Consider the following 16,794-nt stretch of genomic DNA (forward strand, 5'->3'; position numbering starts at 1 on the left):
GGAAACAAACTGAGGGTTGCTGGGAGGAAGGTGGGTAGGGGGAAAGAGTAACTGGGTGATGAGCATTAAGGAGGGCACTTGATGTAATGAGCACTGGGTGTTACATGCGGTCACCTAAATTCTACCTCTGAAACAAAAAAAAAAAAAGAAAAGAAAAAAGAGGCAAAACAAAGGTTGGGGGAGACAAACCAAAATACAGATTCTTAACTATAGAGAACAGATGGCTATGACGGGGGTGAGGGGGGCACGAATAGGTGAAATAGGTGAAGGGGATTAAGAGTACACTTATTGTGATGAGCACAGAGAATGTACAGAATTGTTGAATCACTATACCATATACCTGAAACTGATATAACACTGTATGTTAACTACATTGGAATTTAAAAACATTTTTTTTTCATTATGAGAAAAAAAAATGTTGAAAGGATCAACATATCATGGTTTCCCTGAATTTGGTTTCCTGGGGATCAAGCTTTCCTGGATTTGTCTCTTGGAATTCGTTCACTCCCCTGGATCCCCCATGGGGCTGATACAGATAGGACAAAAAACGTGTTCTCTACTGGACAATTCCACTTACAGAAATTGAACCACAGTTAAATCCAAGGGAAAGAGGCAGCCTAGGCCTGTTTTCTCTGGGTGAAAAGGTATGATTGTAGCTTCATGTGACTTGGCCTAGTCCACAAGGGCTCAGGTTTCACTTATCAGCATAACTAAATAATAAATTGTTCTTCTGCCTTTGCACATAACCAAAATAATATTAAGTCTAGTTGATCACCTATCTCTGGAATATCTCTCAACTCTCCCTGTTGCTACTATTCTAGTCTGAGCAGCCATAATCTATAAACTATACTGCTGCACCTCAACCTTCCCACACTACAGCCAGAAAGATCTTTTAAAATCACAATTCTGATATGTCACTTCCTTACTTAAAAATATTTTATGGCTCAAAATAAAGTCTAAAGTTTTTAACATGTCCACAGAACCCTACATGATCTGGTCCCAGCCTACTTCTCTAGGCTCATCTCATACTACTCTTCGCCTTGTTCTCTCCATTCTAGTCCTGCTAAACTCGAAATTCCTTTACTTAATGTGCTCTCTACTTCCAGGTTATCATATATACCATCGCCTCTACCTGGGGTTACTCTTTTACTCTTTGTCATGCCAACTACGACTTGATATTTCTTTCTCACTTAAATATGACCTCTTTGGGGAAGGCTTCCTGGATTCAGCAAACTGGTTGATCGTGCTTTTCCTTATATTCCCAAAGTACACTGTATTTTCATGACACTTTGTACATTGATAAGTATTTAACATCAATTTTTCCTGTGAATGCACTATATACTTCATGAGGATGGGGACTGTGTCTGTTCCCTTCTCCACAACAGTCCCAGAGCCTGGTGCATAGGACTCAGATGTTGTGTGGTGATTCCAAATGAAGGTTTCTCGAAGCAGATGAACATAGGGGGAACAGGGGGGAAGAGAGAGAGGCAGACCATAAAACAGACTCTTAACTACAGAGAACAAACTGAGGGTTCCTAGAGGGAAGGTGGGCAGGGGGATAGGTTAAATGGGTGATGGGATTAAGGAGGGCAATTGTGATAAGCACTGGGTATTATATGTAAGTGATGAATCACTAAATTCTACTCCTGAAACTAATATTACACTATATGTTAACTAAATGGAATTTAAATAAAAACTTGAAAGAAAAAAAAGTGAATGTTTCTAAAGTAACTTTGATCTCTCATTAGTCCCCTAATCAAAAATCATCAATTTTCCCCACTGACTACTACCTCAAGAAATACTATACGTTTCCCTACATTACTTTCACTTCACACATGCTCGGCACTTCAATAGCTATCTTAACTTACTCTCTTCATCTAAAAGGCCAACCACTTGTTAAAATCCATCACATCTTTTAAACACTTCTTCTGCATCCTCCATGAAATATTTCCTGATCTATTCCCTACAAGAGAGATGACCCTGTCCTGCCCTGAACACCTGCAATAGTTTTTTTGTGGTAATAAGTTCTATTTTACCCCACCCTTAGACTACAAATTCATGGGAGTAGTAAATGTATCATATTCAGCAATTAAATCTTTCTACTGGATAAAAGTACCTTGCACTAGGTAAGTACCCAATAATATCTGTTACTGAACTGAAGGAGAAACACAGCTCCCAACTTTTAGATTTTTACAAGTTTCAAGTTAAACTTAGGTCAAGGTCATTGTCAGTTTCAATTACTGCTTTTGAAACTGCTGGCTGCTTATAGACCAGAGTTCATTACCTGCTTTGAGCATCTGTCTTCTCTAGCTTTTCCTGAAGTTGAATCCAGTCAATCAATGCTTTGAAATCTCTTACATAGTTATCCAGCATCATTAGCACCTCCTAATTAAAACAAACAATAATCATTAAATTCCATTCTGATACTGAAAAGTTTTAAGAACAAACTTTAAACTGAAGGACTTGGGAATTAATAATTTTTACATTATACTCCTCACTGAGAAAGCAGCAAACCTACTGATTTAGTTTTTTGGGTCTTATTTTATTTTTATTCTCACTATACGGGAAGAAGTTAGTAAAGCTGAGAATCTAAGGATCAAGAGATAGTGCTGATATTCCTTCTCAAGCCCCCCCCATGACCATTCTTTTAATAAACCTTTTTTATTATTAAGTTTAATAAACAGTAAAATGCATAAAACAAATGTACAGATTAATTATTTCAAAGCAAAGACCCCTGCATCCATCCACCCAGAACAATTTTAGTCTCTAAAAGTTACCTGGTGTCCCCTCCTAATCACTACTCTATCCTTGCTCCAAGGCAACCACTGCTTTGACTTCTAATAGTTTAATTTTACCTGATTATGAAATTCATATAAATGAAATCATAGAGTATTTAGTATTTTGTGACTTCTTTTGTACTTTGGTTTACTAGGTTCATTCATATTGCAGAATGAACCTGCAATACATTTACTGTCATTCTCCAAGGTCACTACTGAAGAATATTTTATTGCATGCATATTTATTTAACCAATCTATAGTTTAAGAACATTGGGGTGATTTCCAAATTATATGCTGTTATTTATATACATGTCCTCTGCACATACGTATGCATTTCTGTGGAGGATAAGCCGAACAGTGAAAATACTGAGTCACAGGATGAGCATATGTTCTACTCTAGTATATAACACCAAACTGTTTTCCAAAGTGGTTGCCACTCCCTACCAACAGTGTATATGAGTTCTCCTTGCTCCACACCCCCAACTACACTTCGTATTGTCCATTTGGGGTTTTTATTTTTAACCTGAGCCATTCTGGTTGATGTTGTGTAATGGCTTCGTTTTTGTTTAATATGATGATTATTAATGATTTTCAGCCCTTTTTCATATGCTTATTAGCCATTCTCATTTTGTGAAGTGCCTATTCAAGACTCTAGCCCAAGTGCCTATTAAACACTCCTGCTTTTTTCTTTTTGATAGGAAGGAGTTCCTTACATCTTTTGGATATGGGCCTTATATGTGTTGTACACATATACTTGCCTTTTCACTTTCCTAACGGAATAGAATCTTTTGATGAACATAAATTCCTAATATTAAGGTAGTCTAACTTCTGACTCTTTTACCTAAGACTGATGCTATTTGTGTCATTTTTAAGCAATTATTTTCCTAACATAGGTCAGGAAGATATTCTCCAACATTACCTTTTAGAGCATGGGTCTTTTTCTGGAGTCTCTCCTCTGTTATCTTGATCTGTTTATTCTTGTGACAATACCAAACTAACTACACTGCTGTAGCTCTAAAATAAAACTCAAGGGGCGCCTGGGTGGCTCAGTCGGTTAATCATCCAACTCTTGATTTCAGCTCAGGTCATGATCTTAGGGTTGTAAGACCAAGCCCCACGACAGGCATGGTGCTGAGGCATGGAGCCTAAGATTCTCTCTCCCAGAGGAATTAGGATGGCAGATGTGTAAGGGACCCTAATTTCGTCTGGTCCCTGGAATTCGGCTAGATAGTTATCAAATCATTCTCAACACCTGCGAAATCAACTGGAGATGTGAGAAAAGAATTGCTGCAATTCTACAAATAGAATAGCAACCACCTTTCACAAGATAGGAGGTGCGAAGAAGTGAATCTGAGGTGATATATCTGAAGATAAACCACAGGGGGAGGGAACCTCCATAAGCCAGGTACTGGAAAGTGTTATAAGCAGGAGAGCACAAAATCAGAACTTTTAGAAGTCTGCCTGAAAGGTGCTCAGGCGGCAAAGTGGGGCAGAATCCTAGGTGGGACAGCATGGCCTCAAGATCCCCGGGGTCACAAAAAGAAAGGGGGCAGAGTTCCCAAGCACTGGAGCAGGGAAGCCAGCTAAAAACAGTGAGTCCAAGCACTGGCTTTCTGCTCAGTGTCGCCATAAACCACGAACCACTGTGAGGTTGGGCGACTGCTCTCTGAGCAGGGGTCCACTGAGAGGCAGACCCACAGGGAGAATCCCCTACCTCCCCTGGGAAGAACGGTGCAGGTGCACACCACAGGAGTCCGTAAACTTTGGAGACTCCAAACGGGGTCAGGGTCACATACCTGAGATAAAAACGCTCAGTCACAGGCTGGGTGAACACAGAGTGTGGATGAAAATCAGGGAGACAAGAGTGATTAACTGCTTTTCTGTGAGGGCTCACTGAAGAGTGGGAGTGGGCCCTCAAACTTTCAGCTCTGGGGTTAGAGATCAGGGCACCACCATTTTCATTCCCCCCATTGGTGCTGAAAGCCTTCAGGCAACAAAATAGCCGCATAGTACAACCGGGGGCCACTTACACTGAGCCCAGACTGCTGGCAAAGGGGGGATGCAATTCTGCCAGGGCAATGACACCTGAGAATCAGCGCAATAGGCCCCTCCCCCAGAAGACCAGCAGAAACATCCAGCTAATCCCATGTTTACCCATCATAGAGAGATGCAAAACTCCAGCTCTTGGGGAAAACAGTATATAGCATTCATATTATTCTACAGTCTTTCAGTTTTATATTTTTTTCCTTTTCAGCTATTTTCTTATTTTATCAATTCTTTTTTTTAAGTCTTTTTTATTTTCATTTCTACATTTACATTTTATATATATTCCATGTTCATGGATTGGAAGAACAAATACTGCTGAAATGTCTATGCCACCCAGAGGGATCTACATGTTCAATGCAAACCCTATCAAAATACCACCAACATTTTTCAAAGAGCTAGAACAAACAATCCTAAGATTTGTATGGAACCAAAAACGACCCTGAATAGCCAAAGGAACGTTGAAAAAGAAAAGTAAAGCAGGAGGCATCACAATTCCCGACTTCAAGCTCTATTACAAAGCTGTATTCATCAAGACAGTATGGTACTGGCACAAACACAGACACACAGATCAATGGAACAGAATAGAGACCCCGGAAATGGACCCTCAATTCTATGGTCAACTAATCTTCGACCAAGCAGGAAAGCCAATGGATAAAAGACAGTCTCTTTAACAAATGGAAAGAATATCCAGTGGATAAAAGTCTCTTTAACACATGCAGAAAAATGAAACTGGACCATTTCCTTACACCATACCAAAAAATAGACTCAAAATGGATGAAAGACCTAAATGTGAGACAGGAATCCATCAAAGTCCTAGAGGAGAACACAGGCAGCAACCTCTTTGACCTCGGCCGCAGCAACTCCTTGCTAGACAAGTCTCCAAAGGCAAGGGAAAAAAAAGGCAAAAATGAACTATTGGGACTTCATCAAGATAAAAAGCTCTTGCACAGCAAAGGAAACAGTGGACAAAACCAAAAGACAGCCAACAGAATGGAAGAAGATATTTGCAAATGACGTATCAGATAAAGGGCTAGTATCCAAAATCTGTAAGAACTTATCAAGCTTAAATAAATTAAAATAAATAAAATAAATAAAATCTCAAAACCCAGTAGAGTAAATCCTCCAACTATATCTTTGACTGCAGGGTGGCCTAGGCTAATGCCAGCCCTTCACATTTCCATAAAAATTCAGAATCAGTTTCTCAATTTCCCAGGGGGAAAAAGGTAGAATTTTATTTGTAATTGCATTGATTCTATAGATCAACTAGAAGAAAACTGACATTTTTATAATATTGTCTTTTCTATTGTATGAAGAAATTTGTATATACTTATATGTATTTGTATTTTATTCAGTGTCTCTCAAAATGTATCACAGTTTTGTGTAGAGGTTTTGCACATCTTTTATTAGCTTTAGACCTAAGAATAAATGGTAGTTGCTTTAAATTTTTTTCATTTTCTGTTACTGTTGATGTTTATATTTTGAACTTGTATCCAGCAACTTTAACTAACTCAATACAACTAATAATTTCTCTTTAGATTCTTCTAGATTTTCTAAGTATATAAATGTAAATATGTCATCTGTGCATAACAACATATTTATTTATTTCTCTCCAAGACTTATATATTTTATATATTATTCTTGTCTTCCTATGTTGGCTAGGTTCTTAATTAAGTACAATGTTGAATAGAAATAAAGAAAGCAGACTCTGTCTCATTCCCAATTTCAGAAGAAAAGTTCTCAACATTTCACCATTAAGTATGATGTTTACATAGGTTTTTTGGAAGATTCTATCAGTAAGGATGTTCTCTTTTATTCTCAGTTTGCTAGTTATATCATGAATAGGTGCTGAATTTCATCAGATATTTTTCCTAAATCTATTGGGACAAACATATGATTTTTCATCTTTATCATCTAATTTGGTAAATACTAATTTCATACTGAAAGGTTAAAACCAACATTTCAGTACTAGAATGAACCTAATTTGATCGTGATGTATTGTCCGATATTTGAATCACCAGATTCAATGTATCAGTATTTGGTTTAGTATTTCTGCATCTGTACTCCTAAGTGGTCTATACTTTCCTTTCTCATAAAAGCTTTGGTTATCAAGATTATGCTGAAAAGAGCTGTCTCTTTTTCTATGTTCTAGAAAAGTTTGTGTAATACTGGCTTTTTTTTTTTTTTTTTTGGCTCAAAATATAACATTTTTTTGTTAAGATATAATTCACACACTACAAAATTTACCATTTAAAATTATACAATCTGGTCATTTTTAGTATATGCACAGAGTTGTGTAACTAATTCCAGAACAATGTCATCACTCCAAAATGAGATCCAGTACCCATTAATAGTCACTCCCCATCTTCCTCTCTCTCCAACCCTTGGAAACCACTACTCTACTTTCTGTCTCTATGGACTGGCCAGTTCTGGACATTTCAAATAAACAGAATCATATAGAATATGGTCTCTTGTGGCTGGATTTTTTTACTTAATGTTTTCAAGGTTCATCTACCTGGTAACATGTATCTGTACTTCAGTACTTTTTAGACTAAATAATTGCATAAACACATTTTGTTTATTCACTTATCAGTTGATGGAAATTTGGCTTGTTTCCACTTTTTGCCCATTATGAATAATGCTGCTCTGAATATTCATGTACAAGTTCTTCTATGAACATGTTTCTAATTCTCTTGGGTGTATTACCTAGTAGTGGATTTACTAAGTCATACGTAACTCTAAATTTAACATGAACTACCAAAACTTTTCCAACACCACCACACTATTTTACATTCTGATCAGCAATATACAGGCACATCTCATTTTATTATCCTTTGTTTTATGGCAATTAGGAGATATCATGTTTTTTACAAATTAAAGGTTTGTGGCAACCCTGCATTGAGCAAGTCTATCTATGCCATTTCTTTTTTAACAGTGCTTATTTCATGTCACTGTGTTACATTTTGGTAATTCTTAAAATATTTCAAACTTTTTCATTACTGTTATATTTGTTATGGTGATCTATAATCAGTGATTACAACTCATTGAAACCTCAGATGATTGTTCGCAGTTTTTAGCAATAAAATATTTTTATTTAAGGCAAATACATTGTTTCCTTAGACATGATGTTACTGTACTTGACTACAGTATAAACATAATTTTTATATGAACTGGGAAACCAAAAAATTCATTTGACTTGCTTTATTGAGGTATTTGCTTTATTGCAGTAGTCTGGAACTTAACCTGTAGGATGTCCAAGGTATGTCTGTATGAGGGTCTAAATTATTCACATTCTCAGGAGCACTTGCTATTTTCCAACTTGTTGAGTCTAGTCAACCTAATAAGTGTAAAGTGGTATTACTATGCTTTTAATCTGCATTTCCCTGAGGACTAAAATTGTTGAGCATATTTTCATGTGTTTTTTTTGGACACAGCATACCTTCTCTGAAAAAACATCTATTCAAATCATTTGCCCCCCCCCCCCGTTTTTTTAGAGAGGGAAATGGGGAGGGTCAGAGGGAGAGGAAGAGAGAGACCCTTAAGCACGCTCCCAGACCAGAGCAGAGCCCGATGCAGGGCTTGATCTCACAACCCTGAGATCATGACCTGAGCCGAAATCATGAGTCAGACACTTAAACAACTGAGCCACCCAGGATCCCCTGAGCATTTTTAACGTAGGTTATTTGTCCTTTATATTTTTGAGCTGCAAAAGTTCTTTATATATTCTGGATATTAGACTGTTATGATACATGGCTTGAAAACATTTTCTCTCATTCTGTGGGGTGTCCTATAACACACCTAAGTTTTTAATATTATTGAAGTTCAATTATTTATTTTTTATTTGGTTACTTGCATTTTGGGTATCATATCTAAGAAATTATTGCCAAGTCGAAGGTCACAAAGATTCACACCTGTTTTCTTCAAAGAATTTCATAGTTTTAGCTTTTACATTTAGGTCTTTAATCTATTTTCAGTTATTTTTTTATATATGGTGTGAGGAAGGGATTCAAATTCATTCGGTGTGTGTGGGTATCTAGTTGATACCAGCACCATTTGTTGAAAGACTATTCTTTCTCCAGGGGAACCCTCCTACACTGTTGGTGGGAATGCAAGCTGGTGCAGCCACTCTGGAAAACAGTATGGAGGTTCCTCAAAAAGTTGAAAATAGAGCTACCATATGATCCAGCAATTGCACTCCTGGGTATTTACCCCAAAGATACAAAAGTAGGGACCCGAAAGGGTACGTGCACCCCGATGTTTATAGCAGCAATGTCCACAATAGCCAAACTGTGGAAAGAGCCAAGATGTCCATCAACAGATGAATGGATAAAGAAGATGTGGTATATATATATAATGGAATATTATGCAGCCATCAAAAGGAATGAGATCTTGCCATTTGCAACGACGTGGATGGAACTGGAGGGTATTATGCTGAGCGAAATAAGTCAAACAGAGAAAGACATGTATCATATGACCTCACTGATATGAGGAATTCTTAATCTCAGGAAACAAACTGAGGGTTGCTGGAGTGGGGGGTGGGGTGGGAGGGATGGGGTGACTGGGTGATGGACACTGGGGAGGGTGTGTGTTCTGGTAAGCGCTGTGAATTGTGCAAGACTGTTGAATCTCAGATCTGTACCTCTGAAACAAATAATGCAATAGATGTTAAGAAAGAAAAAAAGAAGAAGAAGAATGTAGCGGGAGGGGAAGAATGAAGGGGGGGAAATCGGAGGGGGAGAAGAACCATGAGAGACGATGGACTCTGAAAAACAAACTGAGGGTTCTAGAGGGGAGGGGGGTGGGAGGATGGGTTAGCCTGGTGATGGGTATTGAGGAGGGCACGTTCTGCATGGAGCACTGGGTGTTATGCACAAACAATGAATCATGGAACACTATATCTAAAACTAATGATGTAATGTATGGGGATTAACATAACAATAAAAAAAATTTAAAAAAAAAAAAAGACTATTCTTTCTCCATTAAATGTCTTGGCACCCTTGTCAAAAATCAATGATCACAGGGGCACCTGGGTGGCTCAATCAGTTAAGCCTCTCTCCCACTGTCCCTCTCCCCACTCATGCACTCTATCTTTATTTTTTTAATGTATTTATTTTATTTTATTTTATTATGTTATGCTAGTCACCATACAATACATCACCAGTTCTCTCTTTAAATAAATCTTTAAAAAAAAAAATCAACAGTCACAGATGTGTGGATTTATTTCCAGGCTCTCAATTCTTTTCCATTGATCTATGTCTATCCTTATTCCAGTACCATGCTATTTTGATTACTGTAGCTTTGTAGTGAGTTTTGAATTTAGGGAGTGTGGGCCTTCCAAATTTGTTCTTTTTCAAGACTGTTTTGGCTGTTTTGTGTCCCTTGCATTTCCACGCAAATTTTAGGATCAGCTTGTCCGTTCTGCAAAAAAGGAGATTAGAATTTTGGTAGGAATTGCACTGACTCTGCATATCACTTTGGGAAACACTGCCATTTTATTTTTTTAATTTAAATTCAATTAATTAACATATTATGTATTATTGGCTTCAGAGGTAGAGGTCAGCGATTTATCAGTCTTATATAACACCCAGTGCTCATTCCATCACGTACCCTCCTTAATGTCCATCATCCAGTAACCCCATCCCCCCAGCACCTTCCCCTCCAGCAACCCTCAGTTTCCTGATTAAGAATCTCTTATAGTTTGTCTCCCTCTCCGATATCATCTTATTTTTTCCTCTCTTCCCATATGATCCTCTGTTTTGTTTCTTAAATTCCACATATGACTGAGATCATAGGATAATTGTCTTTCTCCGACTGACTCTCTACTTCCATCCATGTTGTTGCAAATGTCATGATTTCATTTTTTTGATGGCTGAGTAGGATTCCATTGTATATATATACACACCACATTTTCTTTATTTATTCATCTGTCCACCGACATCTGGGCTCTTGCCATAGTTTGGCTATTGTGGATTCTGCTGCTATAAACATTGGTGTGCAGGTGTCCCTTCAAATCACCACATTTGTGTCTTTGGGGTAAATACCCAGTAGTGCAATTGCTGGGTCATAGGGTAGCTCTATTTTCAACCTTTTGAGGAACCTCCACACTGTTTTCCAGAGTGCCTGCACCAGTTTGCATTCCTACCAACAGTGTACAAGGGTTCTCTTTTCTCTGCATCCTCGCCAACATCTGTTATTTCCTGACTTGGTAATTTTAGCCATTCTGACTGGTGTGAGGTGGTATCTCATTGTGGTTTTGATTTGGATTTTCTGGATGCCAAGTGATGGTGAGCATTTCTTCATGTGTCTGTTGGCCATTCGTATGTCTTCTTTGGAGAAATGTCTCTTCATGTCTTCTGCCCATTTCTTGATTGGATTATTTGGTTTTTTTTGGTGTGGAGTTTGATAAGTTCTTTATAGATTTTGGATAGTAGCCCTTTATCTGATATGTCATTTGCAAATATCTTCTCCCATTCTGTTGGCTGCTTTTTGGTTTTGTCGACTGTTTCCTTTGCTGTGCAAGAGCTTTCTATCTTGATGAAGTCCCAATAGTACATTTTTGCCTTTTTTTCCCTTGCCTTTGGAGACTTGTCTAGCAAGAAGTTGCTGCAGCCGAGGTCAAAGAGGTTGCTGCCTGTGTTCTCCTCAAGGATTTTGATGGACTCCTGTCTCACCTTGAGGTCTTTCATCCATTTTAAGTCTTATTTTTGTGTATGGTGTAAGGAAATGGTCCAGTTTCATTCTTCTGCATGTGGCTGTCCAATTTTCCCAACACCATTTGTTGAAGAGACTGTCTTTTATCCATTGTACATTCTTTCCTGCTTGGTCGAAGATTAGTTGACCATAGAGTTGAGGGTTCATTTCTGGGCTCTCTGTTCTGTTCCATTGATCTATGTGTCTGTTTTTGTGCCAGTACCATACTGTCTTGATGATGACAGCTTTGTAATAGAGCTTGAAGTCCGGGATTGTGATGCCACCAGTTCTGGTTTTCTTTTTCAACATTCCTTTGGCTATTCGGGGTCTTTTCTGGTTCCATACAAATTTTAGGATTATTTTTTCCAGCTCTGTGAAAAAAACTTGATGGTATTTTGATAGGGATTGCATTGAATGTTAGATTGCTCTAGGTAGCATAAACATTTTAACAGTATTTGTTCTTCCAATCCATGAGCATAGAACGTTTTTCCATTTCTTTGTGTCTTCCTCAATTTCTTTCATGAATGTTCTATAATTTCCTGAGTACAGATCCTTTGCCCCTCTGGTTAGGTTTATTCCTAGGTATCTTATGGTTTTGGTGCAATTATAAATGGGATCGACTCCTTAATTTCTCTTTCTTCTGTCTCATTGTTAGTGTATAGAAATGCAACTGATTTCTGTGCATTGATTTTATATCCTGCCACTTTGTTGAATTCCTGTATGAGTTCTAGAAATTTTGGGGTTAAGTCTTTTGGGTTTTCCACAGAGTATCATGTCATCAAAGAGTGAGAGAATTTGACTTCTTCTTTGCCAATTCAGATGGCTTTTATTTCATTTTGTTGTCTGATTGCTGAGGCTAGGACTTCTAATACTATGTTGAACAGCAGTGGTGATAGTGGACATCCCTGCCGTGTTCCTGACCTTAGGGGAAATGCTCTCAGTTTTTCCCCGTTGAGAATGATATTCACTGTGGGTTTTTTGTATATGGCTTTTAGTGCACTGCCATCTTAAGTCTTCCAATCCGTAAGTTCAGATGTCTTCCTCTTTATTTAGGTCTTCTTTAATTTCTTTTAATGGTGTTTTGTAGTTTTTAGTGTACGAGTCTTTTTTTTTTTTTTTTTTAAGATTTTATTTATTTATTTGACAGAGAGAGAGACAGCGAGAGGGGGAACACAAACAGGGGGAGTGAGAGAGGGAGAAGCAGGCGTCCCGCCGAGCAGGGAGCCCGATGCGGGGCTCGATCCCAGCACCCTGGGATTATGACCTGAGCCGAAGGCAGACGCTTAACGACTGAGCCACCCAGGCGCCCCTTAGTGTACGAGTCTTAAACGTCTTTGGTTCAATTTATTCCTAAATGCTTTTTTTTCTTTTTGATGCACTATAATTGGACTTTCTTAATTTCATTTTTTATTGTGCATTACTGACATACAGAAACACAACTGATTTTTGTGTATTCATCTTGCGTTTTGCAACCTTGCTGAGTTTATTAGTTCTAATAGTTTATATGTGTTCACAGATTCTTTAGGGTTTTCTATATATAGACCCATGTCATCTGCAAATATAGTTTTACTTCTTCCTTTCCATCTGGATGCTTTCTATTTCTTTATCTTGTCTAATTGCCCTGGCCAGAACCTCAAGTACAATACTGAACATAAGCAGCAAGAGCAGACATCAATGTTTTGTTCCTGATCTTAACAGTGAAATCTAATTTTCTTCTTTGGATAATCCAAGTTACATTACTGTGACACTACATTCTACACATGTGGCAAAGATTTTTTTTTCTTGGCACTAATTAGTCTTGCATATTAATGGCAATGAAAATTTATATAAGACTGTAAAAGCACAGACCACAGAGAACCACTCCATTGCTCAGAAAGAACTTATCTCCAATGTAAGTATGTGTGTAGATAGTGATTAATTGGCTAACGTTGCCATTTAAATGTACAAGACAAAGAACTTTAAAGAACTTCACTATCAGTTTCATAACATTCTCACCTTACTATAGAGACATAGGTGTCTCATTTTACTATAAAAGACAACTTTCCATACTCCCAAGATGATCATCAAAAAATACCAACTATAAAAATGATCATTTGGTTTATAAATACATCACTTTTCCATAACTAAGTCTTACTGACCTTCTAGGTTCAGTGGAACTCAAAATCTCAAAAACACTTTCACTGATAAATGTTTTTTAAAATATAGATATACTTTGGAAATCAGATCCAAAACTAATAAACGTATGCCAAATTAGTCACAAATGAAATATAGTACCAACTTCACTTTAGTCATTAAAGTTACATTCTAACTTAAAATACTCTTCTGAACAAAGAAGTATTGTTTATTTCCTTTCAAAGGTAATCCTTCGTGCCAAATCACTGGTAATAAAAGTCTTCTACAATCAGAAAAAGGAAAAATTAAAAAATGTACTTGGCTTCCTTTTCTCAATTCTACAAATATAATTCAAATTTAATTAAATTCAACTTAAATCACCTACATTAGGTGCAGAAAGATATAATTCAGAATAATTTATTTCAGAATTTTTTTGCTTTCCCTTTTAGCTAAAAAAAAAAAAAAAAAAGACGAAAAAGAGAAGGAAGAAAAACTCTCTAACACTCAGGAATATATGCAGCTATTACTTCTGATACTAGTTGGCACAGAGAAAGTACATTTGGTGGCTTAAACAACCTATTTTAAGGAATGTTGAGCACAATGTTATCAGAAATGATCAGAGTGGTACCATGCAACTGTAATCCGAGTCATGTTTTATGAACAAGGGAATACAAACAAGACAAGCAGCTGGAGCAGCCTCTTAGTCACTGATGCACATCTTTCTCCCTATAGCTATGAAGGCCATTTTGTCAAGCAGGATGAAACAGAACAAAAGTGGCTCTGAAAGTAATCTTATAGGCATTCAGATAACTACATATAGATATACAGCTAAAATTACCAATTAGTTTACCAATTGGCTGCAACGGATTCGATTGGTTTGTAATTAATTCTAGTTACTGGCGCACAGAGCAGGATGATTGGCGCCATCCCTTTGTCCTCCTGACACACAATACTAGTGCATAGGCCCTTAAGCCCAGGACATCAACACAGCCCTCCAATTCAGCTACAGGAATGAGCACCGTGGTTACTCCTGTAGTGATGAAGGGATGGAAACATGCATCACGTGAGAAGTCAGTGATAAAGGGAACCTTCTAAGAAAGAGCTTTACCAAAAGTGAAACAAGTTTTAAAAAGCCTTATTTTTTAAGAACTTAGTTTTTTAAAAGCTACTAATGGAATAAATAGTTCAAAAGTGAAATCATCTGAAAGGAAAATGGCAAGTAAACCACTTTCAAAACTAATAGTATCATTCACAGTCATCTTCAACCTTCTATCATTCATCTCTTTCAAATATCTCTCCTTAATTTTCAGTATAAGCAGCTTGCTTAAAAAAAAAATACAAAACATATTCAATGAATGAAAACCTATAAATGAAAATCTGCTAATGGAAACCATTCTCCTATAATTCAATCTTTACCAGGATCTTTGTAGATAAATAAAATTTGCAGTTCCCTGGGTAATGATACAAATATCTTACTGCAGTAGCTAGTTTTTATTTCAACTCATTTGCAAGTTGGCTTGACTACACACTTTTCTCTTATGGTATTTCCCACAGAAAACTCAGAGACCTACTGCAGCTGGGAATAAATAAAGATGCTAAAAAATATTTTGTTACAAAGCTCAAAATAACATATTCAATCAAATCCCCCACTGATGCCTGCATGGTTATCTAAACATCTGCTTAAGGCATTTCTTCTGCCAGAATATTTTCCCAATACCAAGCTAAAAACTTATTTTCAGGCTGAAGGTTCTCAGCCCTCATCTAGACCAAAATCATTATTTATAAACACAAAGGTAGAATAAGGTTTAGTGACTTTTTCCAAAGTCATACAACTAGCTTAGCAGAAACACAGGAATAACTACTATCCGATGAGATCTACTACTTTCCCTGCAAAGGACAGTACAAATACCACATGCAAAAACTCTTCCACAATCCTACAACCCAAAGTCACCTCTCCTGCTATAAATATTACCAAGTATAATAACTAATGGGCAAAACTCCTAAGTGCTATTCCTGAACCTGAAAGGAGGAAAACACTTTTCTCCCTCATGCCATTTATTCGTAATAATGCATCTCACATCCTAAGAGAAAAATACCATGATGTTTTTCTACAATTTTAACCTCTATTGAGTCACCATGCATGGAAGAGCAAAATTTACTTCAAAGACATAAACAGGAGGTGCCTGGGTGGCTCTATCAGTTGAGTGTCTGTCTTCAGCTCAGGTCATAATCCTGGGGTCCTGGGGTTGAGCCCCGCATCCGGCTCCCTGATCAGTGGGGAGCCTGCTTCTCCCTCCGCCTGCCACTTCCCCTGCTATGCTCGCTCTTTCTCACTCTCTGTCAAATAAATAAATTTAATTTAAAAAATGCCCTCCCCCATTATAAAAAAAGACATAAACAGATTCTTTCTCCTCAGCAAACAAATCTCAAATTCTTTTCATAATCCAGAAGAATAATGTAACAGAATTATAACCTTTACTGTTCATCTTGTGATCTGGACACCAAGAAAATCTATGTACTGCACTCATTATCTGGTAAATTTCTATCATTTCAAAATAACAGAAAATAATTGAAAAAAATTAAAAAAACAGAATCCCTCAATGAAAAATATAAATAACCCAATATAATATCCACAGCAGGAGTAGCACAGATATTCCTTTCTATTTTTTTTTTAAGATTTTATTTATTTATCTGAGAGACAGCACACTAGAGAGCAAGAGCAAGCAAGAGTGGGGGGGGGGCAGAGGAAGAGGGAGAAGCAGGCTCCGCCCTGAGCAGGGAGCCTGATGTGGGACTCGATCCCAGGACTCTGGGATCATGACCTGAGCCAAAGGCAGATGCTTAACTGACTGAGCCACCCAGACGCCCCAGATACTCCTTTCTAAAAGAAAGTCTTTAAATAAATTTTTTTAAAACTTTGATTTTTAAATCAATCTGATATGTTTGACCTAAAACAGTTTTGTTATAGTTATAACTTTTTCAGGCTCATGAATAGCACCCAAAACAGTGCATGCTATAATATATAATCAGTGAACAGTTGTTGCATGAAAGATAAGTCCATTTAAGTTCTAGCCTTTGGCTCTGCCGTTAATTCATTACATAATGTCAGACATGTCACTTAGTTTTACAGATTCCTATTGGTAAAATAGAAGGCTGGATTATATAATTTCC

At 37.3% G+C, this 16,794-nt stretch overlaps 1 protein-coding gene across 6 annotated transcripts in view; it reads right to left on the reverse strand.

The window, feature by feature from the left end:
* SCAPER (S-phase cyclin A associated protein in the ER) overlaps positions 1–16,794 on the reverse strand; it is a 529,442-nt gene that overhangs the window by 442,377 nt on the left and 70,271 nt on the right. For all 6 annotated transcript variants that reach the window (XM_078079039.1, XM_078079040.1, XM_078079036.1 and 3 more), the window contains one exon: positions 2,285–2,385. In XM_078079039.1, coding sequence (XP_077935165.1) covers positions 2,285–2,385 — 101 coding nt within the window. The remainder of the gene's footprint in view (positions 1–2,284; positions 2,386–16,794) is intronic.

The sequence above is a fragment of the Halichoerus grypus genome, chromosome 8, assembly GCF_964656455.1.
Source record: "Halichoerus grypus chromosome 8, mHalGry1.hap1.1, whole genome shotgun sequence".
NCBI lineage: Eukaryota > Metazoa > Chordata > Mammalia > Carnivora > Phocidae > Halichoerus > Halichoerus grypus.